Source organism: Oreochromis niloticus, linkage group LG16 (assembly GCF_001858045.2).
Source record: "Oreochromis niloticus isolate F11D_XX linkage group LG16, O_niloticus_UMD_NMBU, whole genome shotgun sequence".
In the NCBI taxonomy this organism is placed as follows: Eukaryota; Metazoa; Chordata; class Actinopteri; order Cichliformes; family Cichlidae; genus Oreochromis; species Oreochromis niloticus.
Genome location: NC_031987.2, coordinates 23,857,186 through 23,870,463, shown reverse-complemented (window position 1 = coordinate 23,870,463; position 13,278 = coordinate 23,857,186). Strand labels below are relative to the sequence as shown.

General features: G+C 38.7%; 1 protein-coding gene across 8 annotated transcripts in view; it reads right to left on the bottom strand.

Annotated features, from left to right (window-relative positions):
• usp9 (ubiquitin specific peptidase 9) overlaps nucleotides 1–13,278 on the bottom strand; it is a 39,216-nt gene that overhangs the window by 21,787 nt on the left and 4,151 nt on the right. For all 8 annotated transcript variants that reach the window (XM_013275303.3, XM_013275307.3, XM_005475417.4 and 5 more), the window contains exons 2-12: nucleotides 12,611–12,879; nucleotides 7,826–7,971; nucleotides 7,384–7,463; nucleotides 5,823–5,935; nucleotides 4,230–4,448; nucleotides 3,165–3,280; nucleotides 2,807–3,058; nucleotides 2,577–2,712; nucleotides 2,330–2,482; nucleotides 367–471; nucleotides 12–218 (exon numbers count right to left, since the gene is read on the bottom strand). In XM_013275303.3, the coding sequence (XP_013130757.1) occupies nucleotides 12–218; nucleotides 367–471; nucleotides 2,330–2,482; nucleotides 2,577–2,712; nucleotides 2,807–3,058; nucleotides 3,165–3,280; nucleotides 4,230–4,448; nucleotides 5,823–5,935; nucleotides 7,384–7,463; nucleotides 7,826–7,971; nucleotides 12,611–12,712 (1,629 nt within the window). In that variant the 5' untranslated portion in view covers nucleotides 12,713–12,879. The remainder of the gene's footprint in view (nucleotides 1–11; nucleotides 219–366; nucleotides 472–2,329; nucleotides 2,483–2,576; nucleotides 2,713–2,806; nucleotides 3,059–3,164; nucleotides 3,281–4,229; nucleotides 4,449–5,822; nucleotides 5,936–7,383; nucleotides 7,464–7,825; nucleotides 7,972–12,610; nucleotides 12,880–13,278) is intronic.

Sequence of the window (13,278 nt, the reverse complement as noted above, 5' to 3'; positions counted from 1 at the left end):
ACAGCATGTACCTGTGAGCAACTATAGTCCAATATCTTGATGTGAGCACTGAGAGCCTGGTCCATGATGTCTACAGGCACATCATCGCTGTGTGCCAGGTTCCACAGCAAGTTAAGGACCTTGTGGGCCATCACACCATCCTTATCATCCTCAGCCAAGCGGCGAATAAGTTCCAGCAGTTTTTCACGCTGCTTCTTGCTGGCATTGGTCCAGCTTGCCTATAGAAGGGGGGGGGGGGGGGGAGTTACAGTAGTACCAATGGAACAATTAAACTGCAGCACGATTCGGCTGAAAGGAAATGAAAAATATACATTGTGGACAAAAATCCTTTATTGCCTGTAACTACTGAGGACAAGTCTTACTCACCTTGAAACAGTCAAAAAGGTGATCCAGCTGCTCAGGCGAGAAGTCCCACGCCAGCTTAGCCAACAGGTCATGGACATTTTTAACGATGGCCTCATGTTTACCAGCCTGCAGACATACACAGAACAGTTCAGCTGTCAGTTTCTGGTAGAATATAAATATTGTGACCCTATGTGATAAAGGGTTTACTCTCGGTATTATAAAGACACTACAAAAAGTATGTGCTAATTTGCTTGTTTAAATGAGAGAAAATCCCCTATTCACAGTGGATAATTTCAAGTCAATTTACTAGAATGTTGGAAGCTTGTGAAGCCTGGAGAAATCCATATATACGTAGGCATTATGCTTGGTCCAGAGCGGTTTACTTTCCAAATCATGTCCTTTTCTTGGCGATGATAGTATTCTACATGCTTCAGGCTCCACCCCAGCTCAGCCCTAACTCACCCTCCATCTCATACTGTACTTTCTATCTAACCCTCCAAAACCACTTTTTAGATGAATTCCTCTAAAAAGTCTTACAAATACTTGGGTGTCTTTGCTTGACGGCAGACTTTCATGTATTTGTAAGACAGTATCTACCATAGAACACCACACTTTAAACTTGTGTATTAAAAAGGTTGGATTCAATTGCTTTTAGCTAATAAGTAGTGGTGCTTTGTAAATGTCATCCATTTATAAGAGACTATTACTGCTCCCAATCCTCCTCATGTTTCTCATCTCTTTAAATTTTCTAACTACAATTCAAAACCCAATAAATACATAACCTTCAATATTCCCCAATGTAAACAGCAAACTTGGCATGTCAAGTACATATGCACTCTTCAAATACAATAAAGTCGAACCTGTCCTTAAATTAGAGTTGTGATCATTGCTAACAGGTTTAATTATCCTTGGAATTATTTTGAATGATTCTTTGATTATGGTTTTGTTCTGTCTGCTGATTGTATTCTTGTGAATCTTTGCCAGCTCTCTCTTGTAAGACAGCTTTGAAAGATGATGTATATATTCTCAGTGAATTATAGGTGTGAGTACAGCAGAAATCTAGAGCTCTGTCCTATGATCACTCCATGAAGGCACAGTTTGTACAGATACTGCACAGACAGGGTTGAGGTTAGAAAAAAAAAAAAAAAAATCTATAAAACATACCTGAGCAAGGACACATCTTTTTATCTATTTATTATTTGTTCCACACTACTGACAAGAATTTGGCAATCTTTAAAATCTTAAGATTGTAAAATATAGTGCCAGTGCAAAACAATTATAAATTTCAGGATTCTCAGAAATCACTAGTAAAATCTCTCTCTCTAAAACAGAAAAAGATAAAACAAAACCACACACTTAAAAGGTGCTTTCACGCTGCAATCTGAAAGCCATCGTTTTTAATGACTTGTACTGTGCTATGGCAGTCTGTTGCCATGCAGAGCAAAGCCCAAGCATAGAGCTCAGGAGCTCTTGTGAAGAATGAAGTTGCCTTTGCTACAGCAAAAGGGAGGAAAAGTTGATATTGCGTGTTGGTTCATGTATGCTTGTCTTATTGTACTGCATTTCTTTTCTTGGAAAGAGCTGCATTAGGTATGCATTTTAACAGTGGCATAGCTTGCTGTATATCCACAATAAGGGTTAATAGTTTAGATGACTGACATCTTGCACAAGTTTTTGAAAGTGCCCATTTTGCTCCTTTGGCCACAGGTCCCTGAAATAGTGCACTGAACCAAATGTCAAGCAGAGTCCGTACCACGTCCTGGATCAAAGCCCCATAAGACATGTTTTGTAATCTTGCAACAATGCCGTACTGTGCTGTATTGCTGCATCTGTTCAGGCATCTGCAGAAGGTTTTATCCAATTTAGATTTTTGCCTCCTTATGAAAATAAGAGTAGAAGCAAAAGCACTCTTGATAAAACCACAAGTAAGGGCTCTTTGGCTATAATTTTTTTTTTTTTTTTTAAATGCTCAATTGCAGAGTACCTGTGCAGCCCAGATGTTGTCCAGATCCTGCATGGTAAGAGCTTTCTCTTTGATAACAAAGCGAAGGATCTTCTCCAGTTTCTCGACATACTGCGGCTGATGCAAACTGTCCCTCAGCACAATGGACAGGATGTGGTTCTGTTGGATCCATTCCTGAAGCACCATGATGAGATGTGTAAAGGAGAAATGAATTTCACAGACATTAAAATCCCTGATGTAAAACACAAATGTTAAGAGCTGAGCGTACCGCCATACGCTCTGCAGTCAGCCATTCCTCCTCCTCAGGGTTATGCCGATGAGTGTAGTAGGACACACTGGAGATCACCTTGTTAACTTCATTTAGTGCATTCATTTTGCCATTAAAAGAAGAAATTTGCAATAACCTGGTGGTAAAAAACAACAAAAAAATGTTTAAAACCTGATCAAACTCAAAGTTGAACAAAATCTTTATCAGAGAAGACAGAATTTGATACTTACCTAAGAATCATTTTTAACCTAAAAATCTCTAAATTCTTCACGGTCTCCTCCTGCCCTGGTACACGAGAAGCCAGATTCTTCAGAGACTTGATTATCATGGACAGTGCATCATTTTTGGCTTCATTCTTGGCCTCTTTCTTTAGCTCCTCATCTGTGAGATTCTCTAGAAACTGGGGAACCATCTCGATGACTGGAAGGAAGTACTTCTTTACTGTGTGCAATGTGAGGAACTCATAACACTGGCCAAAAGGCCTGTAAAACAGAAAGTAGAAACAGAAATTCAGTTCCAGAAACAAAACCATTACACCAAAAGCACTTTGCAACGTGGTGTAAAACCTTGTGCTGTGTCAGCACTTACTTGATAAGTGCAGCGATGATCTGGACGTTCAGTGCTTGGCCGCTCATGAAGCGATCGTGCAAAATTTGAAACCCGTTTAACGTGCCAAATTTGTTTATTAAGTCCACCAACCAACCCTGTGATCAGAATAAACAAAGGACAAAAACAAACTGTATAAGCACCCTTTAATGTGAAGACAGGTTGGTTACACATGCTAAATTATCATCAGCGTCCATTCAGAGACTTTAGGTTTAAACTACAACAGACATTGTTTTCTCTGTGAAAATGAACAACTTCTCCAACTAAATTGCCATTGGCAAGCTTAAAGAAACATATCTATTCTTTCTATATTTATTCTGAGTTGAGATGCAAGAGGCACACTGCTAAGGGGAACAAGCTTTAAACTTCAACTCTTTTATTTTAATGTAGCTGGTCTTCCTTTAGCTAAAAATTAACTTTAAATTTGACACTGCTGTTAAATATTTAGTAATGAGTAATTTGATTTAAACCCCTAAAAATAATAATGATAATAATAATAATAATAATGATGATAATAATCTCTGACGTAACAGCACAGTAAAACCCTAAGTAGTCCTGGGCCCCCTGCCAATAGACAGGCAGACAGGCAAGCAATACTGCAGTACTGCTTCTACTGACCCTGTGCCCACACTGCATTCATCACTCCTTTACTGTACAATTCTTATTCTCTGGTGTATCCACCTTCCCTTTTATACAATCTGCTTTCTGACATAAGCATTAAATGTCTTAGGGACAGTGAAGTCCATGTTATTCTTTATCAGGCAGCTCCAGAGAGGGATTCTTTATTTCAAAAGGGTCTTTAGGGCGAGACTAAAATGTCACTTGATGGAGTTTGTCTTGAGGAAGAAAGACAAGCTAACTCTCCTCAAAAGAAAGAAAACTCAAAGCTCATCTTCTGCATGACATATCTTGACAATTTTCCATACACCTAAGTATTTGTTATACAATACAAAAGGCATGACTGGATCAGACTGGATCACTTAATGCGAATCAGATTATAAACTAGTTATTTTACAGTTTTTATGGTCAACTGTTGTACTGAGTCACCTTGGGAGATCGAGGGTCTGGTGGTCGGGCATAGAGTTCATCATCAGCCAGCTGTGCTCCAGCAGGGACGGTCTCAGAGGGCCGTGTGCCATTGTAGATGTGGAACTTGCAGTGAGGGTTGGTGGCCATGGCCAACAGCTCCAGTAGAGGAAACCAGTCCTGAGAGAGCTTGGCCACACATAGCTCCACCAACCGGTGTGTGTTATTTATGATACACCTCTGTGGAATAAAACCAGGGTTTAAAAGAAAGAAAGGCAGGATCACAAGAACAATATCAAGAACTGGAAAAAGCCCAGCCTCGACACTGCTGTGATTAACTTCTGGTTTAGTGACGATAACAAGAGTTTCCTTAACAGTCTAATTAAACTATATTAAGTCACTACCAAACTAAATCAACAGCAGTGAGTTGGAAGATCATCTTAGCATAGAAACTAGGCAGGCAGCTCAGCTCTTGAAATTTCAAAATAAAAACATTTTACACTGAATGTTTATAACATAAGAGGGAAAAAAGTGGCCAAACCTGATGCAATGGCATGCAGGGCCATACCCATGTAAGAATTTACAGCAAAATTAATCTGATTTTGGAGTTTAGATTAATGAAATCATTTAACTGGTCATTATTAGTTCTTTTTTTGTTATTTATCTTATAACCGCAGCCTTTATAACAATCTTACAACACACATTTTACTATTCATGGTTTCTCCCCAATAACCCTGAAGTCTGACAGGCTTAACTCTTAAGCTCCTAAGCTAGAGAAAAATCGCACATTTCACTCATTACACCCACATTTTGTTGCCTTTAATCAGGATTCCACATTGTCAACAAAAAAAATTACACTTCCACACAAACAAAGGAAGAGCACTCCTGCTAGTCACGCCATTGGTCAAATTCCAGCAACCAGGCTTTTCTGCATGGCTCCTGGCTAGTTCACATGTCTGTAGAAACCAGATATGAGCAATCAATACAGGACTGACTCATCACAGCATTCCCAGCAAGCTTTTAGACTTTACAAGTCTCTGGCTGCTTCATCTTCTCAGTGTCTAATTTTAAAAGGAGCTGCAGGTGACAAGCATGATGATGTATAATATACTGAAAAAGATTAGATTAAAAAAAAAGGAAAAAAAAAAAAAAAGAAGGATCCAGAGTGAGGAAGAGAAACAAAAAACCCTTTTCCGCCTTTAAATCCTAACGCATCTGTCTTACTGGTTTACTTCGAGAAGTTCCACAGATCAATTTCGAGAACAAGAGCTTAAGAAAAAAAACAGATCACTGATCACTGCTGGAAATGCCTCTTTCTATTAAATCTACAAAAACTCACTTTGCTGATCAACCTAAGATCTGAACAATGGATGTATCTAATGAGATAAAGTCAAAGAATGAAGAAACAGGTTTTACAGACTGCCATCCCTCATCAGGACAATCTGCACATTTAAATCAAATTTTTGAAAAACATCTAACATACAACAACGATTTTGTATCTCATAAAAATGTGAATTTGCTTTTAAATATACTATATAGGTTCTTTATTGTGATTATTTGAAAGCATCTTAAAAAAAAATCAAACCAAACTGTAAGACAAACAAAAAAACTCACATGAATTTCAAACTTCCAACCACTGACTGCCTCGTCTGTGAGGATTTTTGTGAAGGAAATGGTCAGACCATCTCGGAAAAACCTCTGACATGCTTCACACTTCACATCCAGTCCTGCAAGAAAAGACACCCATCAGAATAGAAAACAACAAAGCATTCATATAAAACATGGTAGTAAGTGAAAAATATATTTGAGTTGACTATCTTCTGATTGAGTGCCTCTCATAAACAGATGGTTTGGAAAGTAAAGGATTTCCTTTCTTTCTGACATTATCCAGGGCCAACAGTAGAAAAAGAAAAACACGTGGAAAAAGTCTTCAGACGCCTCTAAACACTAAGAATAATAAACTTGTTCAGTTAACATAAACATAAAATAAGAACCTAACTAAGGGCCTGTGTCTATATGCAGTTTTATGCGCTGTCAGCACATCTTTTCTATAGAAATCCTATGAAGCTGAGCATTGATACAACTCATAGTCCTCAGAGCAAAAATGCCCTCAGGCACACAGCATTTTTCTGCTGCGCTTTACAGGCCTCTCAGCTGAACACAGGTCAGTTTTGGGAATACTCCTGCTCTCATCAATGTCACTTCTCTCCTAGAGACCAATCAGAAGGGGCATAACTTACAGTAGCAACACTAAAAATAATGACAGAGGAGAAAACTTTAAAGAAGATGGTTTTGTAACCTAGCAACAACAAGCACCTGAGAGAAGCCTCTGCTAAGGAGGTCATGGGCACTTCCAGTACAAAAAAATGTCTCGGTATATAACTCCCTCTTTTTGATTCCTCGCTGACTTTGGTGGATTTCATCAAAAAGAGACAACTGCCCTATATGCACGAGATTAATATCATCACTGATGCAATTTAGAAGTTAATCCCTTATGGTATACTTCATATAAGAAATACAAAACATATGTTAACAGCATATTTTGATTGCATAACTGTAAATCTTGGATCAATTTAAAGAACATTTAAAAAGTAACTGTTAGCAAAGTTATAGGCGGCACAGAGCTGAACACCTACACTGCAATAGCAAGGCCAGTTCTTCACTGTTCTCTTTACATAATTATGTCAATATTGCAGATTAAGTAAAAGTAAAGGTTATGTGTATTTGACAAAAGTACAAAACCAAGTACCAAATGGGAAAATGTTTGAGTTTAGTGCTAATCTTTTTAATCAATTAATCAATATGGTGAAGTTCTTAAAAAGTTACAAAAACACTTGCATCTGACATTTACAACTACACATGAAGATTTTGTAATATTCCATTTTATTTCTTTGTAAATTATTTAAGTATTTTTACACATCCAGGAGCTCTTGATGTGCAAAGTATGCAAGGAAAATTAAGTAAAACAGGCAAAAGAAATCACTGACTATTTTATATTCTACTGAGTGTTTCATTATTTAACAAGCTCAAAGGAAAGAGATTTCCTACATCTGTTAGATGTTTCACATTATATTATACTGACAAAAAACTATCCAGTGAAAGCCATAAGCACAGACTGCAGGATGTTAGTGCCACAAAGCTCCTCTATGAAAAAGAACATTCTGTGCACTCCCACCTTTTTTACTCAGGTCTATAGCAGCTTCCAAGAGGACTTCTAACTCTCCTTTTGGCAAAACTGGAACAACCCAACGAGGCCTAGGAGTACAGAAAGACATGAATCACCAGAAAAAAAGAGGAAAAAGATACTGTGCAATATTTGTAATATTCATCTGTGTAAAATGCATAAATATTACATGGATATTGTCTACCTGCACCCCAAACAGCTATATTTACTTTGCTGTTAAGCAACTCTGCTGTAAGAGCGTGAATGGTGTGATGTGTTCAGACTGAAGACGAAGCAAACTTTAAATGGACTCCACAGAGTTTACGGACAGATGCCAGAAGACATGGGTCCTCCCATCTCCCCAATTTGAGAAATGTTTTTAACCGAGTTATGTATGCCTACAAAACAATTTAAGTTTACTCTCTGTCATAGCCGAGACTTAAATGTGACCTACCTGTTGATCATGTCATCGAGCTTGGCTAGGTCAGTGTGAGGAAAAGCTGGCTCTTCCTCTTCCAGCTGAGGGGGACCATCCCCCTGGCCCTGGTCATCTGGTGGGCTCACTGGAGAGTTCTCATTAGATGAGTTAGGAGATGACGTCTAGAAAAAATGCAGACCATCAAAATCAGATCTCATGTAATAATCGTTCTGGATTTCAGGTCTATCCTGCTATGAAAGGAAAAAAATCTTAAAGTAATACAATGGCAGACCAAGTATCAAAAGCAAATGTAGCTTAAAAACCAAACTAAAAACCTAATGTCTTATAGATGTGTTTAATTATCAATGCAGAAACAAACTGAAAAAAAAAAAAAAATGCACTCACACATTAACAATTCCTAGCTTCTACAAATCCAAATTAATTCACCAATTCCAAAAAAGTGCAACAAACAATAAGTTGATGTAAAGAAAATGCCTGAACCAGCTTACAAACACACACGACACCACGGCCCTCGATGTGCAGTATGCCTCATTTCAAAAGACCTGCGCCTGGGCAGCATTGTGGAAAACAATGACTTTATTCCAGCACACTCACTCCTTTGTTTTTACTAAAACATCTAACTAGTGTTAGTGGCCAACTAATTATATTTTCATTTTTCCTCAGTTTATTTAAACTTTAATACCCCAACCTTTAAAAGCAGCATAATCTAACAATTTCACTGTTCTCATCTTTTCTGACAATTACCTCCATTAAATCCAGTTCACTTAACAGTGAAAAAAATAAAAAATAAAAAAAAATAAAAAAATTAAAAAGATAGGGGTGCTATTTTATGACTTCTGTCTTTTGCCCACTGAGCTAAAAAAACATGAAAGATAACTATCTTTCATTTTTTTTAGCTCAGAAAATGAAAGATAACTATCTTTCATTTTTTTTAGCTCAGTGGGCAAAAGACAGAAGTCATAAAATAGCACCCCTATCTTTTTTTTTGTTGTTGTTTTTTTGTTTTTAAACACATCCAAAATGTTATTTTCTCCATGTCCAATTGGACACAAAAAGACAAATTCATCAAAAACATGATAGAGAAAACTGCAACTTTTTGTCTTTTCTTTTTAAAGGCATGCCAGTAGGGCTGCACAATTAATCGTTAGAAAATCGCGATCTCAACTCATACTTATGTGCGATCTCATTTCCAAATGACAACGATTTAAAAAAAGGATGACGATTGTACCGCATTTTGATCCGGGACATAATCTGCATGAAAACAAGCGCTCACTCTTCCTGCTCAACAAATGACAAGGGCGGAGCCTTATACCACGTAATACCGAAGCCAGCTGGCAGGGAAAAAAACAACGGAGAGCACGTGAGAGATGACGAAGCTGTAAAGGCCAAGAAAGTGACAGGAGAAAATCCGTCCCGGTCAACCACATCAATAATGGGAACCTTATACAGCGCTTACCCATACCCGTCGAACTCCCGCAGGCACAAAGAAATTACGGAAGCTATCACTTATCACCTGGCTAAAGATATGACTCCCATCAACACTGTGCAAAACGAGGGATTTAGGAAAATGATCAACACCCTAGACAAACGCTACACAGTGCCGTCCCGCAACTATTTTTCAAATGTTGCACTACCTGCTCTATACACACAGTGTCGAGAACGGTGGAAACGGAATTACAAGCAGTACAACATTTTGCGGCAACGACAAAATGTGAGACATTTATTGTTTTTATGTTCATTTATTGTTTTTATGTTCAGTCTCAACTGTTACGAAGTTGATGTGCAGTTAATAAGTGCAATAAATATTTATATTGGAAAAGAAAATCGTGTGAGAATCGTGATCTCAATTCTAAGCAAAAAAATCGTGATTCTCATTTTATGCAAAATCGTGCAGCCCTACATGCAAGTTTAAAGACATGAGAAATACACGGTGGGACGAGGTTGATGACACACAACAGAGGTTCCAGGAATGTCATGGTTATCGGCCATGTGTACCAAACGACTGTGCCAACCCAACCAACTAAAAGGATGCCTAGACAGATTTGTTTTGGGTCTTTTACGTATGGGTGATGAAATACAATTTGGTCATAGATTAATTAAAATGGTATAGAACTGGCACCCTCACCAGTATGGAGGACTGAAACTGCCAAAATGAAATAAAAACCTGAGTATCTTAAATAACATCCCATTTAATACAACAGAAATATTTAATCCATCCATTCAATTATCCACCTACTCATCTATATTTGCCCCTTTACATTTCCCCCAAGGGTATTTTTTTTTTTATATATACTTCTTCATGCATTGCTGGTTTTTTTGGGGGGGGGGTTTTTGTATTTTTTTTTTAATGACGCACTTTCATTCAAAGTCTAGTTGAGTCAGCTGCCTTCGATTAAAAAAAAAAAGAAAAAGAAAACAAACTCTCTCTTTATGAACAGTTTCACCGAGTGTCTGCTAACATCACCCAGGAACCACTAACTAACCAGTGAAGGAATAATGCTTTTGTTCCTTTGTAACTTGGGATTACCACTGACTGACTGATTTCTAGGCCTGTATGACTGGGGCTTTAGCAATCGATTTTATAGTGACTGCCAACAACCACTTGCCGACCAGTCACGCAACACACATTGTTTTCCTAATGAGCAACGGTTGCCAGAGGCCAGCAACTGGTCTCTAGGCATGCTTAATTCAAGCCTTAGCTTGTATAGCTGAAGATCACACTATCACTCAGGATCATTTACTTTTTCGTGTGGACCCCTGAGGCGAGTGTAAATGTGTTTTGGTTTTTTGTATTTTTGACTGGGTTAAGGTTTAGAGCTTAATTTTCAACCACGAAAAGCAAGTAAAGAGGGAATTTACCAAAATATAGATATATAAATATAGAAACAAATAACTGAACATGTTATGTTTCACAAAGGAAGCTCCTTTATTTGCATAGCTTACTTAGACACATTTATAACTTTATCAAAAAATGAAAACCCACAACATGGTACATTTACACATCACCTGTGAGGTACTGCTAGCAAGCCTAACAATGGGCGGGACTGTGTCAAGCAGGTACATTCAAGAACCAAAAACAAGGCTGGAGATGCACCAAAAGACTTGCTCAAAACAGGGGCTTTTTGTTTCTGTTTTTAGAAAAGGAAATATGTTCTGCTCTAATGCTGTTTGTACCACTACTGATATCACATTAGTGTGTGTCTTAGAGTTTCATCACTGATGAGGTGAAAGAGGAGCAGGTTGTTCCTTTACACAACACAGTGGTCAAGTCAAGACAATATGTTAGTTGAGGCTAAAGCCATTTGACAAGAAGTCCCACATTTTGTTTAAAAATCTGTCCTAACAATGAAAACACTTACAACTAACTTAAAACAAATAATCTAAAGATACAAAAAGCAGTGTTTTAGGGACTGAATGATTTACCTCATGGAAGATGATAAATATTTAAGAGTATTTTTCCAACAAGCCAAAATAGTCTCCATTTTATTTGTTTTGGTCTGTGGTTTGATGACACAAGTTTTTGTTTTTAAAAAAAAATATATATATTCTGTGTACTCCTGGCAGCAGAATACAGCTGCTATAAACCTACATGGCTGCCCTGCTTTTACACAGTCAACAAAATATCAACAAGTGGAATATGTTCAGAGAGGCTTATGGCAAAGCCTAACAATGTCATGACAAAAAATGCTTGTTAGTAGATATGGGCTAGCACAGCCATGATCCTACGCTAAGCAAACAACTAGGGTCAGCTTTGGAGAGGCTGCATAAGGATCTCCCAATAGGGGTGCAATTAAAAGAAACTGCACTACATACAGTTTCCAAGAGAACTGACTGAAACAAAAGCTTTCAACCGACAAACAGATTTTAAACTATTTGGCTTGATGAGATAGTGTCAATAGGCAATAAATACTGAAGTTGGCATGCATTGTCATGAGAGAAGATTGGATTCCCAAAAATAAGGTAGGAGTGGAAAAAAAGAAAGGAAACCTTTCACATGTAAAGGGCTTTTTTCCTCCAAATTAGGTCCTATGGTTACCAAACAGCTAGGACAGGATCTGCTAGTTTGTGACCACCTGCTCCCATTATAGGAGATCATAACTCTGATACTTTAAATATGAACTATTACTCATTTTACCATGCAGGAAATATAATAAGACTTGACATGGGTGACATATAAATGTGTTAGTATGTGGGTGAATCTTAGCGCTACACTGGAAGTAAGAGTATTTGAGAAATGCAATCAAAAATGTACATCCATGAATGTGCATTTAACCACTTTATTTTCTCTTTCATCTATTGAGCGTGCATCAACAGTGGTGGTGGTGTGAGCAGCTGTGTATAAGAGTAAAGGAGGGATACTCGACGTGGAAAGAGATGCATAACTGAGAAATATAAAATGTGGGGGTGTGTGGTGAAGGCTCCTTCTGCTTGGCTGACCTACATAGGCAGCTTGCCTCTCACGTCTCACCACAGCTCATCTCTAACCAACACAGGCCTGCTCACACACAAAGACGCACACACACACACCCTTTATCCATCACTCAGGAGGCTCTGTTCATTGATGCTTCGCCTTCTCTCCCTTTCTCCCTCTTTTTCCGCCCCCATCTCCCCCTCTCTCTTCATCTCCCTGGGCATCTTTGTGTGGTTAGGTACGAGCAATATCAGCAAAAGAAGAAAAAAAAACTGTGCTGTGTTGACTGAGAAAAGCAAAACAAAACAAAAACATTTTTTTTCATTCCTTAAACAGTTTTTTTCTTCATTTCACATATCTAAAACGAGTGTTAGAAAGATGATGCTGACCTGGTTCTGTGGCAGTGGGGGTTGGCTCTGAGCATCAGGAGCCTGGCCCTGCCCCTGACTGTCATTGCCCCCCACCGGAGAGCCACGCGTGGTGGCCGTCATGCTCGCCACGGGGCAGATCTTGGCAATCTTGGCCTCTTAGGGAGCGCTGGCCAGGAGGGAAATCACAGCCACCTCAGCTGTAGAGCAGAGGGAAGAGAGCCGGAACACACGAGAGAGGGACACAAGCACCTGGAGATCTGGGTGTGCTGCTGAGACCATTGCATAACCTGGAGCAGAGAAGAGGGGGCAAAGGTCAGAATTATCAGCTGACTGATTAAGTTACACATAACATGTAAAAGCTGAATGGGTTAGGACAGCGGTCCCCAACCCCCGGGCCTCGGACCGATACCGGTCCGTGAGTCGTTTGGTACCGGGCCGCGAGAGTTGAGGCTCAGGTGTGAAATGTATGGTTTTCAGGATTTTTATTGGTTTTTAGCGTTATTTTGTTATCGTTTTTATCGTTAACTCTGTTTTCCTGGGTCTTTTCACGTGTGTTATGAATAAATCTTCTTTTTTTCGGTACCGGTACTAGTTATATTTGTTGTATTTATCTGCGACACCTTAAAGGCCGGTCCGTGAAAATGTTGTCGGGCATGAACCGGTCCGTGGCACGAAAAAAAGGTTGG